Below are 20,869 nucleotides of genomic sequence, written 5' to 3' on the forward strand. Positions count from 1 at the left end.
GACTTCCGGTCCACCGGTTCCGTTCCTCGTGCTTTGCCGGGCCTTGTTTTTATGGCTCAGAGCCCCTGCTGAGTTCCCTCCTGCGTCGGATGCCAGAACTGGAGACTCTGGAGATCGTGAAGTTGGTCAACTGCCCCGAGACCTTCACCCCAGACATGAGGTGTATCATGGGAGAGTCTCCTGCAGTGCAGGGCTACTATGTCCTGGTGGGAGTGAACTCTGCTGGCCTGTCGTTTGGAGGAGGGGCTTGAAGGTAAGTCTTTTTGCTTAGATTCTGCTTGCTGGGCTCTGCTCTGCTTCCTAGACTTGCTCGTTACTAATATGGTGTGGAATGTGTGTATAATCCGGTGTATTGATAGTAAGGGGGAGATACACATCATTTGAGGGTTGTCCCCTTTAAGGAATCATTGTGGGATATTCTAGCAATGTCACTGTGCACAGGGTTTCAGGAACCCTTATTTCAGAATTACCACAGAGCCTGTGGGATGTACTTTTGTATTTAATGTTGATCATTCGATGATCTGGAAATTTAGCAAGTGGTTTTGGAAGACAGATTCATGTGATTATCATAGACATGTTTGCCTATCTCAATTCACAGATTGTAGCTGCTCAACAATAGGTCAGTAAACAAAGACCAGTGACTATATTTTTAGATTATAGGGAAAGATCATGGGTGCTCCTCTCCATTTTCTTCTCTTCCTACTGTGTGTGCAAGAATATATAGAGAGCCCATTTTTCCATGCCAGCATGGGCTTTCACATGGATGGGGGATATGTCAAGTGCCATGTTCCTTACTGTGCAATCAACCATAAGGCGGGATGGGCGGTCAGATCCAGTGACTGAGACCATAACTTCAGATAATTGGGGACTTTCTCTACACCTGCCAGCCCTACACAAAGGGTAACATAATGCTTATGTCTTACCTTGGTTTCCACATTCTTTTTTTTTTTTACGCTTTGGTATAAATGGTTTTATGGGGAGTGCTTACCCCTTGTGATGGCAAATACATCAAGTTGCTATGCCAGAGTTATTAAAACGTCTCTTTATTCATATACAAACTTAATAACATGAAGAGAACATCTTAATTGGAATCTGGCTTGAAAGAAATACAGGGCATGATGTTAATACCACATTCATAGAGGCAGAAGTGCTCAGTCACCCTCGGTACCTAAAGTCACCAGGGCTCCTGAGAAAGATCCTATGCCCTAAAGTGCCTCACATGTCCTCAGCAGCACCTGTCACTGCACACTAAGGGGCTGAGCAAACTGCATATTTACAGATGTAAAGGAGGAGTTACAGCACTGTACAATAATTACAATGGCATTTTCCTGTATCCTAAGAGTAGACCGGAGAGTGAAGTGTTAACTGTGCTGCTAGAAACCCCTTGATTGAAACAAGCTGTGGAAACTTTCTATCCCTGTTTGATATGGGGAAGGGAAGCTATGGGGGGGTGGCTGGGGAAACCCTCAGACTGAGCGAAGTGTCTTTTCATCCTTCCTGTCTACACCTACCATGGGACATTCTGGTGTAAGGCACGAGAACCGGGCTTGGAGAAAGGTGCTCCAAGCTCCAGTTCCGGGTGTGCAAAGGAAATCCTGGCATAGATCTTTTGAAACAGATACTAAAAATACCTTCCCCACCCCTTGTAATTTCTGTCCTTTAGAGACAGAAAACCAAGAAGGCAGAAGGTTGGCGAAGGATAAAAATAGGTACATCTAAATATGAGGAAGAAAGCCCATGAAGAAATGTGTAATTCTCCAAGGGATGCAGATTCTCTGCTCAGAAGTCAAGAATCATATTATACAATGACTAAACTCTGGTGTGTAATGGACAAAGAGAAGGCAAAGACATACAAAAATAGTTCTCTTGAAAAATAGTGCATCTGTAGTGATGAGGGAGTGTGAACCCAGGTCCTGTACGGATGATGGAGGAGCCTTACAACTCAGCACCTTAACATGGAGGCCAGGGTGGGGGTCGCGGGGAGAGGCACAGCCAGGAGACCCGGAGCTTGCTCCCAGACTCTGTCACCTACCCTATCATCCCCTCTGACAATTTTTGACTCGTGCAAATTTTCCCTTTTTCATGCTGATGAAAAGCTGCTCCTGGCAAGTTTGGGAGGGATGTGGGTGAAGGGTGGTGTGCAGAAAGGAAATGAAAACCATGGAAAGTTCTTCAGTACTAAGCACTAGTGACCAAACCCCTACCTCAGATGCTAAAGGGGACCCTTGCTGATGATACTGACCATGCAGCTGCAAAGATACAAAACACTGAATCTGGTCGCTAACCCTTGAAAGCAAAGCCAGTGCAGTTGTACCAGGACACAGCTTTCTGGGGTCAGAACCAGGACTACAGCTTATGGAAGATTCCTTTTTATCTCCCTTAGGTTGTCAGAGGATGGTGAAGACTCAGATGCCAGCACATGCGTTCATCAGGCAGAGGATAAGAAGAGCCAGAAATCAAGGTGGTGGGTTCTCCCTTCAGTGAAGCAAAACCGCTTTTGGTAAACTGTCATTCCTGCCACTTCCATGGTGGGGAGGCGGGGTTAACGTTTCAAATGCATTCAGAGGCAGGGTAAGGGAGAAAGGTGGAGTTACTTTCCACTTTTAGAACGGAAAGAGGTAAAACTGTTGGTGTGTTTAAGAAGGTAGAATCCAGGGACAGCATGTCTCCTTGTGAGAGTCCAAGTAGCTGGACTCTCCTCCTGCAGAAACGGGATAACTGAGGTTACTCACTGAGCTTAACGGTCTCTGGGCCCCTGTTCTGAACAGCATCACTTGTATTTGGGGGTACAGGGCCCCCCAGCCGGGCACAGGACATCAGATAGGCTATCCAAGCAGGTAGATCTTGTCCCTTTTTGCTCTGTGTTCGTCTGAGGCTGGCACGCTTTCTGTTTCCAGATAAAACAAGATTGTCCAGTTGAATATGTGGACAAGACAGAAGAACACAGAGCCCCTCCCTCAAGAGACCATAAGAAGTGACGAAGGATCATTTCACAGAGAAAAAAGTACCAGCCATCTGAAACCCAAGTCCCGCCACGCATTCACAAAGCATCCAGATCCTTTGAATCTCTAGGGACAGAGGAGCAGACACACAAGGCAAACCCATGATGGGAACGACAGACTGCAGGATGTTCTGTCAGGTATGCTGAAGTCAGGAACGAGTCACCCACTTCAGGGTTAGGACCAAAGAGAGACAAGTGCCAGATTCACATTGTTAACCAAGAAAGATTTCCAGGGTGAATTTTAAAGTGCCAAAAGCTGAGTGTGTGTGTCAGGGCACTCAATAAATACATCTTGCCTGAGTCTTAAAAGTGTGCCACTATTTATGGACAAGATGCAATTTACACCTAAATCTAGAACTTCTTTTAAATTCTTCAAAGACGAGAGTGGTACAGGGCAGGGGATCCTTTAGCTCTACAGTGCCTGTTTCCAGCTTTCTTGGTCAGTTGGGCCCCTGCTGCTAACACCTGTGTTGAGCAGGTGCCTGATTCCTGCTCTCCCCCATGTGTCACAGCTGCTGCGCCCTGTCCTACAAGGTGACACCTCTCCCCCAACTGCCCCCCTCCTTGCAGCAGCATCTCTCAGCCCATCACATAGTGAGGCCCTAACAGTTGTAACCACATACTCCCTTAATAAATCAACGAAGACCTCTTTTAAAAAGTGGACACTACAATCAGTAGTCAAGTAGGAACTGTCTGGCTAGGTAGAGGACAAGAAGTTTCTATAGAGAATCTATCAGATGAAGGGGGTAAACCGAGATCCCAAAGAAACGCCAGAGCAGGCAGACACACGTGAGAGTTCTAAGCTGCTCACGGAGAACAAAAGGCCCTTCTATAATGGACTGACAGACTCGTCAGAGCTAACGCTTCCAAGATATCAAGACGACAGTTCATTCAAATCTGTGACAGCACTTTGCATATAAACTGCCCCCATTGGACTTTAAGTGCAAAGGGTGGACAAGTTTCTGACAGCCCAGCCTCACCTTTAGCAGACAGACACTGTGTAAGAGAGTGGAGGGCCCGGTCATTTTCTCTTCCAGAGCTACAGAGAGATGGCTGGATGAAGAGCAGACTCTCACAGGACCCTCCCCAGACTCCTGAGGGTCATCTCTGTGCAGATCTGTCTGTTCTGTGCCCGAGGAAGCAAAACTTGAGAGTCCAGTAGCTCTTGAACTCTGCACGGCCAGCATGGTTTAGTTCCTCCCCAGGACCACACACCCTCCCTGTTCCAAAGGGACAGCAGTGTTTGCCGAGTGGGCCTGCTGCAGAAGGGGCAGGTAAGGAGACGGGACAAAGATGCACCTGGAGAAGAGGACGGTCAAGATGGGAAGAGTGAGCTTTGAGCAGCTGAAAGCAGCACTGTTCAGACAGCAGAAAACCACCTCTGTGCGGTACATTTTCCAAGAAGATCAATACAAAAGGCAACATGGTCTTTCCCTTTCAAACACTGGCTTGTTTACTCAGGCCCCCAGACCCTCTTCTAGAGATCAGCAAGACATGAAGGAAATGTTAGGAGGGTGGCCCTGATCTGCCAGTCTAGTAACTGGGTCAGTAGGGAGGCTGGGATGTCCCAGGCCGGCTGTTTGCTACAGACCAAAGAACATGCACGTGGTGCCGCTCGTGAATGAGGTAGATGGTCATCCTCTTGTAGAGGGATCGGTGCCAACCCCCAGCACAGGCTCTCGCAAGGGGCTGCCTCGGATCCACAGCAACCCGCCAAGATGAGCAGGTTATTCCGAGAAAAGTCAGCCTCACAGAGCTGGACTCTTGCCCTGCGGCCTGCATACCACCAGTTCCCCTGCTTCTAGATACAGCCAGAGAAATCAGACCCCTGGCTCCCCACTTCCACGAGTGCAGTCTTTACCTGTCCTGCCTGTCACACATGCTTTGTGTCACCATGAGGATCGAAAGGGGTGGAGTGGGGGGCTGGAAGAACAGCCCAGAGGGAGTATTAGATGGTTAACTGCACTGCAAAAGGGAGGAGGGAAGGTGGAAGGAGAAGAGAGGTTGCAAAGCAAAAGGTTTAAAGCAGGTGAAGCTTAAAATCCTATCTGGGAGGTAAAAGGTGGGAAGCAGAGGGTTGGGACTGGAGGGGAGCCCGGCATTACTTTCCATGCAAGTCACTTAGCTCCACATCATCCTTTCGGCGCTTGTGGGTAAAGAGGGAGGTGACAGGGTAGAGCTTGGCCTTGGCCTGGAACCGGTGTCCCGCGATGTCAATCTCATACTCTCCCCGGTTGATGAAATCTGCCGTCACAACCTGTTCTTCCCCAGTATCTTCAGAAAAATTGTGCACAAAGCCCAGGCAAACGTGGCGCTCCAGGGTGTAGCTATAGGCGCTGCTGGTGGTCTTGCCTGCGTACTGCCCGTTGCGGTAAATGGGTTCTCCCCACCAGGGCCAGAGGTCCAGGTCGGTGTCGTGATCGTCCAGAATGAACATAGTGAGGCGTTTGTACACCCCGTTCTGTTTCTGCTGCAGCAGGGCATCCCGGCCAATGAAATCCATCCCCTAGGAGAGAACGGCAATGCTGAGAGCAGGCTGACGTGCTGATGCTGGGCACAGAAGGGGCGGTGGGTAGGGTCCCCTGATGTACCTGCCATGGGGGCAGCACCCCCACTCCCCAGATTTGGGGAAAATGTAGGTTTTCCACCTTGTGAAAAACTGCATTCACAATATAGAAGACCTACTCAGAAAATTTCTGTAACACAGGTGTACATTTTTCTCTTTTGTAAACATAGATTTCAACCACAAGACCACACAGAAAAAAAATACTTAGGAAGAAAAATTCAAAAATACTTGCTATAATTGTTTTCAAAAAACCATGTTTTTAGATAATCTCAAGAGAAAGCCCACACATGTATGTATTTGAATGTGCAAGAAACATGACCAGCATAAAAAAAAAACTCTAAGTGATTATGTACAGATAAAATAGGTGATTTGGGGGGGCACCTGGGTATCTTGGTTAAGTGTCCAGCTTCGGCCCAGGTCATGATCTCCTGGCTTGTTAAGTTCGAGCCCTGTGTCAGGCTTGCTACCCTCATCTCAGAGCCTGGAGCCTGTTTCAGATTTTGTCTCCCTCTCTGTCCCTCCCCTGGTCACACTCTTTCTCTTAAAAATAAGCATTAAAAAAAAAACTTATAAAATAGATGATTTTTAATTTTCTTCATATTTTTCCCTATTTTCCAAAAATTAGTATTCATTACTTTTATACCTGAGAGAAAAAGTGATCTGTAATTGCTCACAAAGACGACTAGAAATCTCCCATACTGATAGGGGTATTTTGTACTGCTAAGGTATTTTGTTAGGTTTAACCTAAAAAAACAAGGTGTGGGGCACCTGGGTGGCTCAGTTGGTTAAGAGTCGGACTTTAGCTCAGGTCATGATCTCCTGGCTCGTGAGTTCGAGCGCCACGTTGGTCTCTGTGCTGATAGCTCAGAGCCTGGAGCCTGCTTCAAATCCTGTGTCTCCCTCCCTCCCTCCCTCTCTCTCTCTCTCTCTCTCAAAAATAAACATCCAAAACAAAACAAAACGGTGCAATAATACAGCAGGCGTGTGGTGCCCAGCCATCCAGGTTCAAGTGGGGAAAGCGTTCGCTTGTGTGTTTGCATACTCAGAGTTCTCGAAGCAGAGACAAGCTGCTGCAGCCGGTAGTGCAGTTTGCTGGGCTTCAGACATGGGAAAGAGACTTGTCACTAACATCCTCTTGACCTAGGACTTTGTAAAAAATGATGTTCCTATTTACTCTGGGGGAAAAAAAAGTCTGTTGAATGGAAGATTGATTTTTACAAATGTCTGTGGCACGTTCTTGGAAAAACTTCCCTGAAAGTGCCAATCTAAAAGGGAGCCGAGTGGGGCACACGGCTGCCGCAGTTGGTGGAACAACTCCAGCCTCAGGGTGGTCCGGTTCAAAGAGCAAGCCAGGTGCTCAAAACCAGTGTTCTCCACATACCATGTTTTCCTATCAGGCCGGACACACTTTTCATCCTGAGGACTCCTCACTGTCTTCGTCCACCCGAGGCCCTTTGCGGGCCTCCACTTCAGCCCTTCCTTGCTAGGGCAGAACGTGCCGATACCGTACCTTGTCCAGTTTCACCCGAGATTCTCGTCCACATTCCAGGGGTGTGGTGAGGGTGTTTAAATCCTGACCCCAGAAAGCAAAGAACTTCTCGATTCGAAGACTACGAAGAGCATAATAGCCAGCATTCCGGATTCCGTATTTCTGCCCAACACTCATCACTTCGTTGTACACGTGGAGGGCATACTAGAGGGAGAAACGAGAGGTCAGCAGCCCGCACACCTTCAGAATTCAACACGGAGTGTGTCTGGCAGCACCCAATGGGGGACACCATGAACCTCAACAAGCGAGGAGGGTGTATGCTCATCCTCGAGCAACTGAAGCACCACTGCCCAGGAGTAATGAGCCAGGGTCACCCTAACCCGACTTACACTCCATGGAAGCAAGAACCATAGCTTTCCCTTCTCTGTGGAGCCTGGGACAGGGAGCCAAGCACACAGCAGTCCTCAAATGAGAATCCTACACACACTCTCACCACCCCGTCAATGGCCAGGCCCACAAGTGCCTCTCAGTCCGCTCAGCCACTGCGGCTCTGCTCTCGCCCCAACTCCCCACCCCATCCTCACTCGTGCATTGCCCGTGCTGGGAAATGTGTGTCACACAGGACCCCATGGGCCATGTCTGTTTTTTCCACAGATGGCACATCTCAGAGACGACCCCCCCCCCCCCCGCGCTCAAGTGACTGAGCCAGGAAGGCGGCGCACCCTACCCGTGTCCCACAACGGCCAGCCTCTCGTTATTCTTGGTTCTGGAAACTGTATCAGACACCCTAAATAAAGTTTCCTCAACTGAAGGCAGATACTCATACTGTGTGATGTTTAAATGTATTCTGTGACGTCTAAAGCCTAGTAACAGACTACATTATTAGCTTTAATAACTAAAAAGACAAAACGACAAAAGAAATTAATTAGAGAAACGTCTCATGATCGCATTTACGTGTACAATCGCAAACAACATGACCCAAATCTGCAGAAAAAGAGGCTGGAGTTGTTGTTGGCAGAGGTGGGGAGAGGAAAGTGGGGACTGGCGGAAGGGAGGCAGAAGGTACAAACTTTCAGTTACCAGACAAATGAGAACTAGGTATGGAATACCTAACCTGATGTCCGCAGCAGACACTGCTGTGTGACAAGTAACACAAGTTGTTACAAGAGTAAATCCTAAGTGTCTTCATCCCAAGGAAAAAAGCTTTTTAACAATGTTTATTTTTGAGAGACCTAGCCGGGGTGGGGCAGACAGAATTCCAAGCAGGCTCCATGCTGTGGGCTCGAACTCACAAATTGAGATGGTAAGGTGAGCCGAAATCAAGACTCAGATGCTTAACCCACTGAGCCACCCTGTGCCCCACAAGGATCTAGGACACACGAATCTGAGACATAAATGGTGCAAAAGGAAACTTACCACGGCAGTCATGTCACAGGGCATGTCAATCCATCACTCTGTGCACCTTAAACTTGTACAGTGATATATGTCAGTTATATCTCAATAAAACTGGAAGGACGGAAAAGAAACTGGTTTCACTGGTGTTGCAGTTCTGTACCCTGGCTGGGTCTGCTGCCCTGCGTGTTGCTCTCCTGCAGCCAAAGAGGCATCTACTGAATGGCCACAGTGGTCAGGACAACTTGAAAAGAGTTGTGGAAAAACAGAACCTGTGCTATTGAATCCATACACTGTGTGGCCCCCGTGCAAGTGACACACCTGAATGAGCAACGGTGGAGGCAGGAGGCCCATGGGGATGGACAGGAAACGAGAATAATCAAAAGCCAGCATCTCTGTTGCACTCACTGCTTCAGTGTCTCCAATTGAATCGTTAAGAGGAAGGCCAGGGAATAAAGATTTGAAGCAGGTAACTAGTCTTGGATTAGATGAGAAAAGCAGGTCCCCATCATATATTCCTTTTCTAGCTGTTGGGGATTTAGTGTGAGCCAAACAAGAACCTGCCATCTGTTCCCATGTTTTGGGGATGTTTTTGTTTCCCCTCAAAGAGACAAGTATAGTTAACATGGGTTTGAACTATGTGTGTCTCACTTCGATGTGGAGTTTTCAGTAAGTACAGTACATGACTGTAAATGTATTTTCCATATGATTTTAATAACATTTTGTTTTCTCTAGCTCACTGTATTAGAAGAATATACAACACGTGTAGCACACAAAACGTGTATTAACAGTAAGGCCTGCAGTCGATGGTAGGCTATTAGCAGTTAAGGTTTTTGAGGAGTCAAAAGTTCTATGTGGAGCTTTGACTGAGTGGGTGGTCGGTGCCCCTGACCCCCATGTTATGACAGGGGCAGCTGTATACCCTTCTTGAGGACAGGAGCCAGCTTGTAAAGAACCCAGGCAGGGCACAAACCACCTTGTGGACTCAATGAAAATCATAAAAACAAGAGCAGCCCAGGAAAATGAGAAGTAGAAACCAAGGCCTCAAGTAACAAACCTGCTGGAGCCACGCTTGATCGAGTTTAGTGAATTCATGACAAGGGCACCCAGGTGACATTTCAGAACCAGCCCCTACCTGTACAGGGACAGCAGATCAGCTACATTTGTAGCAACTCTTCTCAAATTGCGAATAATCCCTTCATCTTAGTGTTGTTACACTTGTCTCGACAAGCATATGGAATTTCATGGGCTAGTAAATTTGTGCTTCAGTTAGTAACTATAAGAAAGCCTAACCCCGTAAAAGTAATACAACTAATATCAGGAACAAGAAAGATGCCTACAATCCCTACTCCTTGTCACAACTGGACAAGAGAAAGAAATTGTAGGAATTAAAACTTAAGAAAGAAGAAAAACCATTACTGTCTCTATGATAAAACTGAACCCTGAAAATTCCAGGTACTCAACTAAAAAACAACTATAGTAAGATAAATTAGTAAAGAAATATAGACTAGAAAAAATAGCTTTCAAAAATCATAATCACTTAAAAGACAATGGAACAAAGACACCCTTCCCACTCACAACTAGCGACAACAAAATATTATTCAAGTAAACTTAAAAAATGTGTAACATCTATATAAGGAAAACTTCAAAATACCTCTTCAGGTCACCAAAAAACTTGAGTAAAACTAAAAGGCATTCTTTGTAAGATTTAACATATTTCGTCAATTCTCCCTAATATATAAATGTAACATAATCCAAAAAATACCAGCAGCAGTATAATTATACTAGATAATTATAAAGTTTCCAAAGGGAAATAAGGAAACAGGAATTATTTTTTTCCAGAGTTTGCAAGCTATAAGGGACAATAAGCACTAGCAGGTATTAAAATATATAATAAAGACTCCATAATTAAAATAGCATAATCCTGGATCATGAACAGATAAACCAAGGGAACAGAATAAAGGTCCAGAAATAAACCTGAATACATACAAGAATTTAGTATCTGGTAAGGGTACAATGTGAAAGCAATTGGTCATCCATGTGGAAACATGTGTGATCCATAGCTCATCAAGTACAGCAACAGACACTGCAAAAGGATGGCGCATTTAAATATTTAAAAAAAAACACAGGGGCGCCTGTGTGGCTTAGTGAACCCACTAAGCGTCCAACTTCGGCTCAGGTCATGATCTCACAGCTTATGAGTTTGAGCCCCTCAGTGGGTTCTGTGCTGACATCTCAGAGCCTGGAGCCTGCTTTGGATTCTGTCTCCCTCTCTGTTCCTTCCCCGCTCGCACTCTTGTCTCTCTCTCTCAAAAGATTTAAAAAAATTAAAAACAAAACCACAAACCCATACTCAGCAACACCACTAACTGTAAAAGTAATGGAAGAAAACTGGGAAAATTTTATAAGCCTGAAGTGGAGAAGTCCCTTTTATATATCAAACTCTAGAAGGCACAAAAGGCCGATCAACTCAATTACAATAAAAATCAAAAAATCTTCTGCAACATATGAAACATTTTCCTAATTTTTTAAAAAACCCTTCTACATGACAATAAATGAAAAGACAAATGACAAACTGGGAAAAAAACTTATAACTCAACAGCAAGGACTATCTGACTCAGACAATGCTCAGAAACTGGTAAACAGACCAATCATTCAATACAAAAATGTACAAAGGTATGACCGGAACATTCAGTTATGCAACATTTCTTAAACATTTACTATGTGCCAAATACTTCTCTAGGTGCTGGGGAAATAAAAGTTAAGACAGGCAAATATTTCTGCCTTCGGAGAACTGACACTTAAACAAGGATAACTTGCCGAACAAAATAAAACAGATTTTATCAGACAGTGGTAGGCACTACAGAGAAAAAGAAAGTGGGAAGGAGGAGCGGGGGAACCGGGGGATGGGGCCTCATCCAGCAGATACCACTCAAATAAGACCTGAAGCAGGCACAGCTGCGAGAGTCTGGGGGGGGGGGGGTGGCGGTGGGAGGACGAGCCAGGAGAGGGAGAGGAAATGCAAAGGCCCTGGGGAAGGAGCAGCAGCACATTCAGGGAGAGCAAGTAGCGGGACAGGTAGAGAAGGTAGGATCACATCAGAACAGGGTGGCGGACGGGCAGGCAGGAGTGTGCAGGTCCTATAGAAGAGCTTTTCCTTGGAAATGCACTCCAAAAAGTTGCTTCATACTCTGGTTTCTCTTCAGATCGCATAAATCTTTCGCCTTTTACAAAAAGTTGCTTCATCCCACATATAAAGAAAATTACAACTGCACTGACAATTCTCTGTCAGCCCAAAGTGTGAAAACCCTGTACTGGTACACGCACACACGTACAAGGAAAGAGATGCTCTTGTACACGGAACTGTTTATAACAGCAAAGGCCTACAACCGGAAACGCCTCTTAGTACCAGCCTAATGATTCAACGATCTGATAGAACACTATCCTGCTGTTAAAAAAAGAAACCGGAAGTGCTTCCTCTTTAGGGACTGACAGGGCAGATCTATACCATCAATTAGTGAAGAGATAAAGGACAGCAGTATGCTTCCATCTATGTTTCTAAAACGGGACTAAGAATGTCTTTGAACTTGCTCGCATATGCACAAAAATTTCTGACATGACCTTCAAATACTAATAGTTGTATCACTGGTAGTGGTTGATGGGAACTGGTCGGGTGGCACTAAATACTTTACATAGGTTTTAAACCACGTAAACGTATTTCCTATTCGAAACCGTAAGTAACTTAGTCCAAAATGTTAAAGTGCCCCTAATGCAGCCTGCCTCCGTTCCCGAGGCCCAGTCAGATCTGGCTCTCTAACCCTGCCAGTGCCCGGCAGGCGTGCGAAAGCCGGCCACCTTCCTCCACGGGGCTCACCTCTATGGGGATGTAGAGCATGAATCCCGGCTCTCCTGTGTGAGTCATGCTCATCACCCTGATCCCATTTGCGTAGCCCACACTCATCTCCTGTGGAAGCAAAGGGAGGAGGTCAGCACGGAGAGTCTCCAGAGGAAGTGAGCGCTCAACATGTGTGTTAAAGGAACGAACACCTGAGGTAAACCTCTTATCAGCTCCGCACCCTTTGACCCTACGGCAGAGCCATGCGCCTGAGAGAAATTCATCCCCAGAGTGGTCTGTTTCCGAGTACTGGGGTCACCAGAAACGGAGCACGGTCTTTACACTCTTCTCATGAAACATCACCATTTCAGGAGCACTAGCCAAGCTGCTGGTGGGAAGTGGAGGCGAAGTCTTTACAATCGTGAAACATTTCTTTTCGCAAAGTCCTCCTAAAGGTTTGTTTTAGGGGTGCCCGAGTGGCTCAGTCGGCTAAGCGTCTCTTAATTATGGCTCAAGTCATGATTTCAGGGTTCGTGGGATTGAGCCCCAGTGCAGAGCTTGATTGGAATTCTCTCTCCCTCTCTTTCTGCCCCACCCCACTTGTGCACTGTCTCTAAAAATAAAGAAAGAACCTTAAAAAGATTTCAGTCAAGAGTGTCAAGAGCAACAAAGACCAGGCCTGTGTCTTCTCTGGGGCATCTGGCAGGCAAGTCCAGGGCACCTGCCCTACAAAAGAGGATGCGTGATGACCACAGAACATGGTGCACCTGCTACCCTGGGGTCAGAGATTAGGCTGCTAATTCAAAATGTGTTTACAGCAGCTCAGTTACCTAACAGGCCTCTAACACAATCCCTGTTCCTATAATGGCAAGTGGTTAAGTCCCAGAAGGCACTGGAGCAAACTGTTCCCACAGGAAGCCCAACATAACCTGCTACCCTGTAGGCTCACATAGGTGAATCATTCGTTCCAGAACCCAAGGCCATGCAGGGAAGGGTTGCTGATGGCTAACGGTGAGACTGTTCTGTTGCTTTCACTCTGCCACGGAGAAAAAGGGACACTGTACAACGAGTACGTGGATCTCAGCTTCGGTTTGAACTTCAAAGAGCCTCCATCAGTCAGTAGCTGCCCCACAGCTGTTTTGCTACAGGTTGTCAAAACACTAGTCTGTTCGCACCTCTCTTATCAATATTGTTACTACTTCTTTTACTCAGTTCCAAGATGCTACTGCTGCCAAATATAAGAAACTTATGTAAGTTGTTGAGGGCTTCACCTGAACATCTCTTACCTGGAGATACTACACACAGAAGTGACTCTGTGAATGGAAAAGGAGAAGCACTGCATGGAGAGAAGGAACCTGACCTTAATTGGCATTTTTGGCGTTAGTGTCCTAATCCTTTAATTTACACATTTAATCCACTGCTACACAAAAAGCAGTAAATAGAAAGGAATGATATTCAGAAAAGTTAAATCCACTTCAAAGATATCCTAATGCTTATTAAATAAGGAGACCTAGAAAGGTGAAAAATAAAGGGACGAATTTATTGAGACATTTTATTTGCTCCATAAAAGCCCCAACACGCTCTCTCTGTGGACATTAATGCTGTAGTAAAACTGTGCAATTGCTATCCCTATAAAAGAAATATTCCCTGTCCATTTAAAAACTAGAACTTAATTAGCACCCACCTTGCAGAACAGACTTGGGAAGTGGTCTGGAGTCATAGGGGCATAGGACAACTCGGACAGCACATCCACAGCTCGAGGGCCAATCAGATTGAGGGCTAAACAGAAAAGAACAAGAGATGTCTGGCCAGTCCAGTCACCGCTGAGCCAAAGGGAAAAGTCTGTTTGGGACTTGCTCTCTCACGGCCAGGCCTGGGTGATAAGCCCACGAAAGCGCCTCTCTGCTTAGGCAATCCCAGGATGGACACAGAGCGCCCCAAGTCAGGCAGACACCTCTCCTGACAGGCCTGGTAAATGCATGCACTGCTGACTGCTGGCCAGAGACAGCCTGGCCAGCGTGTTTCCTCTTCCCGGGGACACGGGGAAACAACATCCCATAGCCGCCTTTGTGGTTAGACCGGGAACGTGAGACCGTGTCCTGGCCAGGGCGATGGGAGCCCACTTCCAGGGCCGGCCACAAACCTCCCACACGGTTCCCATTGCCTCCTTCCTCCCACTGTTGCTATATGGTGAGAGCGGCCCAACCAGCCCAGGTTCCGTCATGGCACAGCAGCCTGTGGAAATTATACCCCAAACACCCTCTTGGGCTAGGAAACAACTTTGGTTCAGTAAGATTGTGTAGTTTGCCAATCTGGTAGCAAACAGTCAAACAGATCTGCTGCTGTGATGAACTGGCCACGAGGACATGTTGGGGGTGAGGGGCAGTGAAGTGGGGGATAGGCAAGCATTAAAGCTGGAATGAGGAGGTGAGGGAAGGGGCTGCTCCCTGACAAGACTGCTGAGGAAGAGGTAGATCATCAGGAAATTAAGTCCTCCTCAAAAATTATTCACTCACTTAAAAAAAAGTTGAGAAATTTTGAAGAAAACAATATTTAGGTAGTAGATTTAAAAATGTATTTTCGAAGTAATTTTCACTCATTCAACCAATATTTGCACTCCTCCATCCTGGCTGCAGGGGGCACAGCGGGAAACAAGACAAACGGACTGAAGCACAACTCACCCCTCACTTGCAAAAATGCAGGGACATATCAGGGATCAGTGTTCTATGACCAGGGCGCCTCCAGCACGCTTCTCACTCTGACCCCCATTTCTGAATGTCAGCTATAAAGAAGGCAGATGGAGAAGACGTATCTAGACAGGCTGGCCTCTTGTGCAGCTGAGCCTGGAGGGCCGGCTTACCGGTGTATTTCCAGGTGACATCCTCCAGAAGCAGGTTGCTGTCTTCTGGCATGTGTTTCTTAAGCCAGGCCCAACAGTGGACCTGCTGGTCAGTTGGGGAAATCATGAAGAAACTGAAAGGGAGACCGGAAAGTAATGTAAGCGAGGCAGCAGAAAAAGCATCAGGAAGCAGTCAAGTTAACTCTTTCAAAGCAGCCAAAGAATGAGCAGAATACTGGCAAATGACCTCTTCGCCTTCAGAGGAGACCAGGGGCACATAATTCTAGGATATACTACATAAGCACCGAAGATCCCGGCTTCCTGTTAGTGCCAAGATATACAGACCTACTGACACACCAGAACACTTTTTCCCAGTAGGGGGACTGTTATTTCCACATCGATTTGTATATAATCGGGTATGTTTCTTCCCCATTTTCCCCCGTGGCTTCTATTTGCACTGCATTGCTAAGGAACTGTCCAGGAGTTACCGAAATGTCTTTTCGTCCTCAGTACGGTCATGGTTTCCCGGACCTGCGAGGACACCTCCAGGAGGCAGCGCACCGCAGGGGCTGGGGGGTGGGAGGCAGGGCGGCAGCCAGCCTTACCTGCGCTTGCTGAGCCGCGCTATGCTACAGTCGTTTTCATACCCTCCACCCTCATTGAGCATGCCGGTGTGCACAATGTGGCCCACGGGTACATCGAGGTCATTGGAGAAGAGGTACTGAAGAATTTCCAATGCCTGGTCTCCGGTGGACTGGAGGGTGAGGGAAGAAAGCAGAGAGAGCGAGCACAAGAACAGCTGGTTGGTAACACAGTCTGCTGAGCAGTGTGACCCCCTGAGGCAATTCAATTAGCCAGTTCCCAACTGCAACAGTATCTGCGGATTTAGCAACAGTATCTGCGGATCTACTCCGCTGCGAGAAGCTCCAAAGAAAGCTCGTTGTTTTTGTTTGTTTTCTTTTTACTGTTTACTTATTTTTGAGACACAGAGAAGACAGCATGAGTGAGGGAGGGGCAGAAAGAGAGGGAGACACAGAATCCGAAGCAGGTTCCAGACTCTGAGCTGTCAGCACAGAGCCCGATGCGGGGCTCAAACTCACAGACCGCGAGATCATGACCTGAGCCAAGGTCGGACGCTTAAGTGACTGAGCCACCCAGGCGCCCCAACTGGCTCGTGATTCTAATGGTAAGTGGGCCTCTACAAGCAGATTAAAACCCAGAAACAAAGAGCTGAAACTTCAGAAAAATGTAAAAATGTATTACAGTTTAGTAAAACACTAAAACATACCAGAGGTCTTACGAAATTGGTTTTGAAGTGGCAGATAAAAAAGGAGACATTCAACAAATATTCAGAAGTTTCTAATCTATTATTTGGGTTTCTCAAGCACTTACTGTTATTTCGAACTTTGTGAAAGAGGACATGTCAATGACACACACAGCTTCCTTACAGCACTTGACTTCAGACTCCACAATGTCAAACCAGTCTGGCTTATAGAAAGTCTTGCTCTGCTCCAATGCCAGGAGGTCTACAGACCGGCAAACAACAAAAGAAAAAGAGAAAAGGACATTTATATTGAGGACTCTCCCCGTGTGGATTAGTATAGTGTGACAGGTTTTTCTTTATTCCTCCAGGAACACATTCTAACTGTAATACATTTAAAAATGGGTTTTATTAGTTCTCAAGGCAACAAAAGAATAAACATGAGAACGGGCCTTCTTACCCTTGTCTGGTGGCACGAAGTACTTCGGCCTCTCAAATCCATGTTTTTCCATCCACCTGGCTCCTTGTGCGTCCAGCCGGTCATAGAGAGGAGATGTGCGTAACTGCCTCCCGGTCTGGAAGTCCCAACGGGGAACCTTCAGATCATACAGCAGAGCTAGAACAGAAATAACAGTCTCTGCAAACCCAAACCACCGAGCCGAGAACACAGCATCTCTAGATTCGGGAGTCGCTCCTGTTCAAAAGAGCATGCTTTCCAGGCTAACGGGACCTAATGTGCAAACAGTTCCCAGTATAACAGGCAGGCTCCGGAAGAAAGAATGATGTTGCAAGAGCTGCCCTGATCTTTCCACAGAGTTACAGGGCCATGAGTCAGGTTAACAACTCCAAGTCTCTGTTCTCAATGACTGTTTCAAGTTAGTAGGCAGAAACAATGGGAGAAAGGTCATGCTTGTAAACCTTGCTAAGTCCCACAGCAGAGACGAAGACTGTATCTGAGGAGCAGAGTGTGAAAACATGGCACTTGCTTCTTTACAGTGCCTGTGTTGCTGGGATCTCAGGACTGTTAGACACATTTCCTCTCTAACATTTAACCCGTTTCTGAGGTGAAAGGGAACATAGCATACCTTGATTTGGTGGCTGCACAGTACTGTCCCAGTCACAATATTCACATAACAAAGCTAGGGTCACAATTCATTTCTCCTAATGTCCAATCTGCAACAGCAATAAGTAAAAATAGCCAGAAAGAGTGTGATCTCTAGTCCCTTCCAAAGAGAAGAGCTGACCTCAAACTATTCCAAACAAGAGGTACATCAGAATGGGGAGGAGGCTGAGAAATTAAAGAGAAGGAAGCCACGCTGGTTGCCTTATCTTGTGACAATTTTTCAGTCTTCTCTGGTACTTTAGGTTCTATTTACCCTTTTCTCGTTTCCTGTCATGCCTCCCATTTCTATTACATGAGAATCAGAGAAGGCTACCCAGCGTGTCAGGTCATCACAGGGAAACTCGAGCTCCCTTATGATTTGCACAGGTTCTAAAGTAACAAATGGCTAGGGAAATTGAGACTTCTGGCGAGTCAACATTTTAACCAAAATATTTGCCAAAAATAACCTTAGCGGCCACCCATACTGCTGCCGGGTTGTCTCCCACCAGTAAGAGTTCTCTACGACAGGCTAAAAGTGAATACACAGGTGCTAAAGGTCGTTCAAAGGCCTCACCGTGAATGGGACCGCCTGCTATTAAACCAACAATTCATTGTTAAAGGATGGCAGTCACAGCATATGTAGAAACTCAACTGTGAACATAAACATGCCCCAAGTATCTAGCTATATATTTTGGCAAAGTCTCAGAACAGTTCCTCAGTACAGGAAGATGAAATTACAATCTGGTTTGGTTCAATTCTTGATACAAAACCTGTCTCTAGAAAATAAAGGTAAGGTAGAGTAACAAGTTAGAATGAAGCTGGAGAGAAGTAGGAATGAGGAGAACAGAAATGTATGTTTTGTATTTATATGAGAAGTAGTTTCCTATCTTGCTAGCATGTGACAGTTATGACAGAAATCACTCAGAGAAGCTTGAAGCTTTGAGAACAAGCCAAATCCTCTGCCTTGGAAAGCAAACTGTAATCTCAAAGATCCAGTGAGGAGAGAGAACATTCACCTGACATGGGCGCTTTCCAAGCAAAGTGGAAAGCAGACGATGCTAGGAATATACAAGAAGCTGCTGCGGGAAGTCTGATGGCAATTACCACCTGTAAGTCCTTTTCTTCTTTCCTGTTCCCAGAGGTAAATAAAGGACAACATACTAAAGAGATGGTTATGTAAATATCACACGGGGCCTAATGCCCCAACATGGGCCCCCTACCAGTCAAACGTGAGAGGCCAACTTGAAGCAATTCTTAAATAACTGAGGGAAAGATCTGCTCCTCTGAATGATCCAACAGCCCCCAAGAAGACACCTTCGACTAGACGCAAATGGGATCAAGCTCTACTCACGCATGACTTCCATGACCCGGTGGCGCAGAAAGGTACGACTGCTCTGGAGGGCTCCAAAACGTTTCAAGTCCAATTCCCAGATGCTTTCTGATGGATAACCATGCACCATCCATTCGGCGAGGTACCTGTTTAGATGGGGAAGTTGCTGGGCCTCAGATGGGATACTCTCCTAACTGTACTAGGAAACAAGAACCAACAGAATCAAACATCCTGTCTTGTCACAGACTGGTTGAGAAATTCTGGGCAATTTCCTTAATTTTTCTGAAGAAACAAACACGGATCCATCTACTGCTCTCAAATCTGCTATGACAATCTTAGTTCTAATAAGGTTCCCTAGAAAGTGTTTTAAGACATAAGTGACATCTATGAAAAACATACTCTATTCATACATCCAATGGGCTTTTTCTGGAAAACCTTCAGGAGGTTATACATCTATCTGATCATATCTCTGCTTTTGGTAACTCCTCTTCCATGACTGTTTTCAGAACCATTCTACAAGTCACTCAAGAAAAGTGGCCTCAGTTGGTTAAGCTTCCGACTTCGACTCAGGTCATGACCACACAGTTTGTGAGTTCAAGCCCCGCATCAGGCTCTGTGCTGACAGCTTGCAGCCTAGAGCCTGCTTCGGATTCTATGTCTCCCTCTCTCTCTACCCCTTGCCCACTCACACTCTGTCTCTCTCTCTCAAAAATAAACATTAAAAAAAATTTTTTTAATTAAAAAACAAAGTGGCCTCAGGGTGCCTGGGTGGCTCGGTTGGTTAAGCTTCTGACTCTTCAGTCAGTTCAGGTCATGATCTCATGGTTTGTGGTTTGAGCCACGTGTCGGGCTCCACACTAATAGTGCTGAACCTGCTTGGGATTCTCTCTCTCCCTGTCTCTCTGCCCCTCTCCCACCAGTCTCCCGGTAAACTTAAAAAAAAAAAAAAAAAAAGTTGCCTCATTGATAAAAAAAAAAAGTAACTTTTAATTGTGGCAAAATACAAAGAACATAAAATCAACCATCTCAGTCATTTCTAATTGTGAGGTTCAGTGGCATTAAGTACACTGACACTGCTATGTAACCATCACAACCATCCACCCCCAGAACTCTTCATCTTCCCAAACTGAAACTCCATCCACCTGAGAAGCAGTCCCTCTCCATTCCCGTCCACAGCCTTGGCAACCACTGTGATACTGTCTGTCTTCATGAACGGTACTGCACACAGTATTCATCCTTTCTGACTGGCTTGTTTAATCAGTATGTGGTTTTTTTATTACATATACACATACATGTTTGTCTGTTTATTTTGAGAGAGAACAGAGAGGAAGGGAGAAAGAATCCCAAGCAGGCTCCACACTGTCAGTGCAGAGCCCAATGTGGGGCTTGAACTCACGAACCTTGAGATCATGACCTGAGCCAAAGTCAAGAGTCGGCTCAAGCAACCGAGCCACAGAGGTGCCCCATAATCAATATGTAATTTTAAAAATTTTTTTTTCAACGTTTTTATTTTATTTTTGGGACAGAGAGAGACAGAGCATGAACGGGGGAGGGGCAGAGAGAGAGGGAGACACAGAATTGGAAACAGGCTCCAGGCTCCGAGCCATCAGCCCAGAGCCCGACGCGGGGCTCGAACTCACGGACAGCGAGATTGTGACCTGGCTGAAGTCGGACGCTTAACCGACTGCGCCACCCAGGCGCCCCAATATGTAATTTTTAAAAAAACTTGTACTACTCAACATGATCGTCTGTGTCACTCACCATACTTACTGTTTACAAACTCAAATGCACACTCAAAGGATCAAAACAGCTGAAAAGTACATCCCACAGGCTCCGTGACTAATTCCAAAAAGAGTTACTGAAACCCTGTGCACAGTGACACTGCTAGAATATCCCACAGTGATTACTTTGAAGGGGACAACTCCCAAATGAGGTGTATCTCCTCCTTACTATCAACACACCGGATTATATACACACACTACACACCATATTAGTAACAAGTAACTCTGGGAAGCACAGCAGAGCCCACCAAGCAGAGTCTAATCAAGAGAGAC

At 46.1% G+C, this 20,869-nt stretch overlaps 1 protein-coding gene and 1 long non-coding RNA gene across 6 annotated transcripts in view; one reads left to right on the forward strand and one right to left on the reverse strand.

The window, feature by feature from the left end:
• The first annotated feature begins 6 nt into the window (after positions 1-6).
• On the forward strand, positions 7-3,298 carry LOC121009789 (uncharacterized). Its single transcript, XR_005780829.1, has 2 exons — positions 7-253; positions 2,384-3,298. It is a non-coding gene; the product is annotated as an uncharacterized LOC121009789 (long non-coding RNA).
• Positions 1,022-20,869, reverse strand: part of PDPR (pyruvate dehydrogenase phosphatase regulatory subunit) — a 37,296-nt gene continuing 17,448 nt past the window's right edge. For 4 of the 5 annotated variants that reach the window (XM_040443120.1, XM_040443117.1, XM_040443118.1 and 1 more), the window contains 9 exons: positions 18,837-18,961; positions 16,844-16,999; positions 16,515-16,648; positions 15,728-15,876; positions 15,144-15,256; positions 13,968-14,062; positions 12,323-12,412; positions 7,078-7,260; positions 5,103-5,507 (listed from right to left, as the gene is read on the reverse strand). In XM_040443120.1, coding sequence (XP_040299054.1) covers positions 5,103-5,507; positions 7,078-7,260; positions 12,323-12,412; positions 13,968-14,062; positions 15,144-15,256; positions 15,728-15,876; positions 16,515-16,648; positions 16,844-16,999; positions 18,837-18,961 — 1,450 coding nt within the window. Of the gene's footprint in view, positions 5,508-7,077; positions 7,261-12,322; positions 12,413-13,967; positions 14,063-15,143; positions 15,257-15,727; positions 15,877-16,514; positions 16,649-16,843; positions 17,000-18,836; positions 18,962-20,869 lie in introns of all 5 variants that reach the window. The other variant, XM_040443119.1, reaches the window with a different exon arrangement.

Source organism: Herpailurus yagouaroundi, unplaced genomic scaffold, assembly GCF_014898765.1.
Source record: "Herpailurus yagouaroundi ecotype Mexico unplaced genomic scaffold, PumYag 190, whole genome shotgun sequence".
Lineage (NCBI taxonomy): Eukaryota > Metazoa > Chordata > Mammalia > Carnivora > Felidae > Herpailurus > Herpailurus yagouaroundi.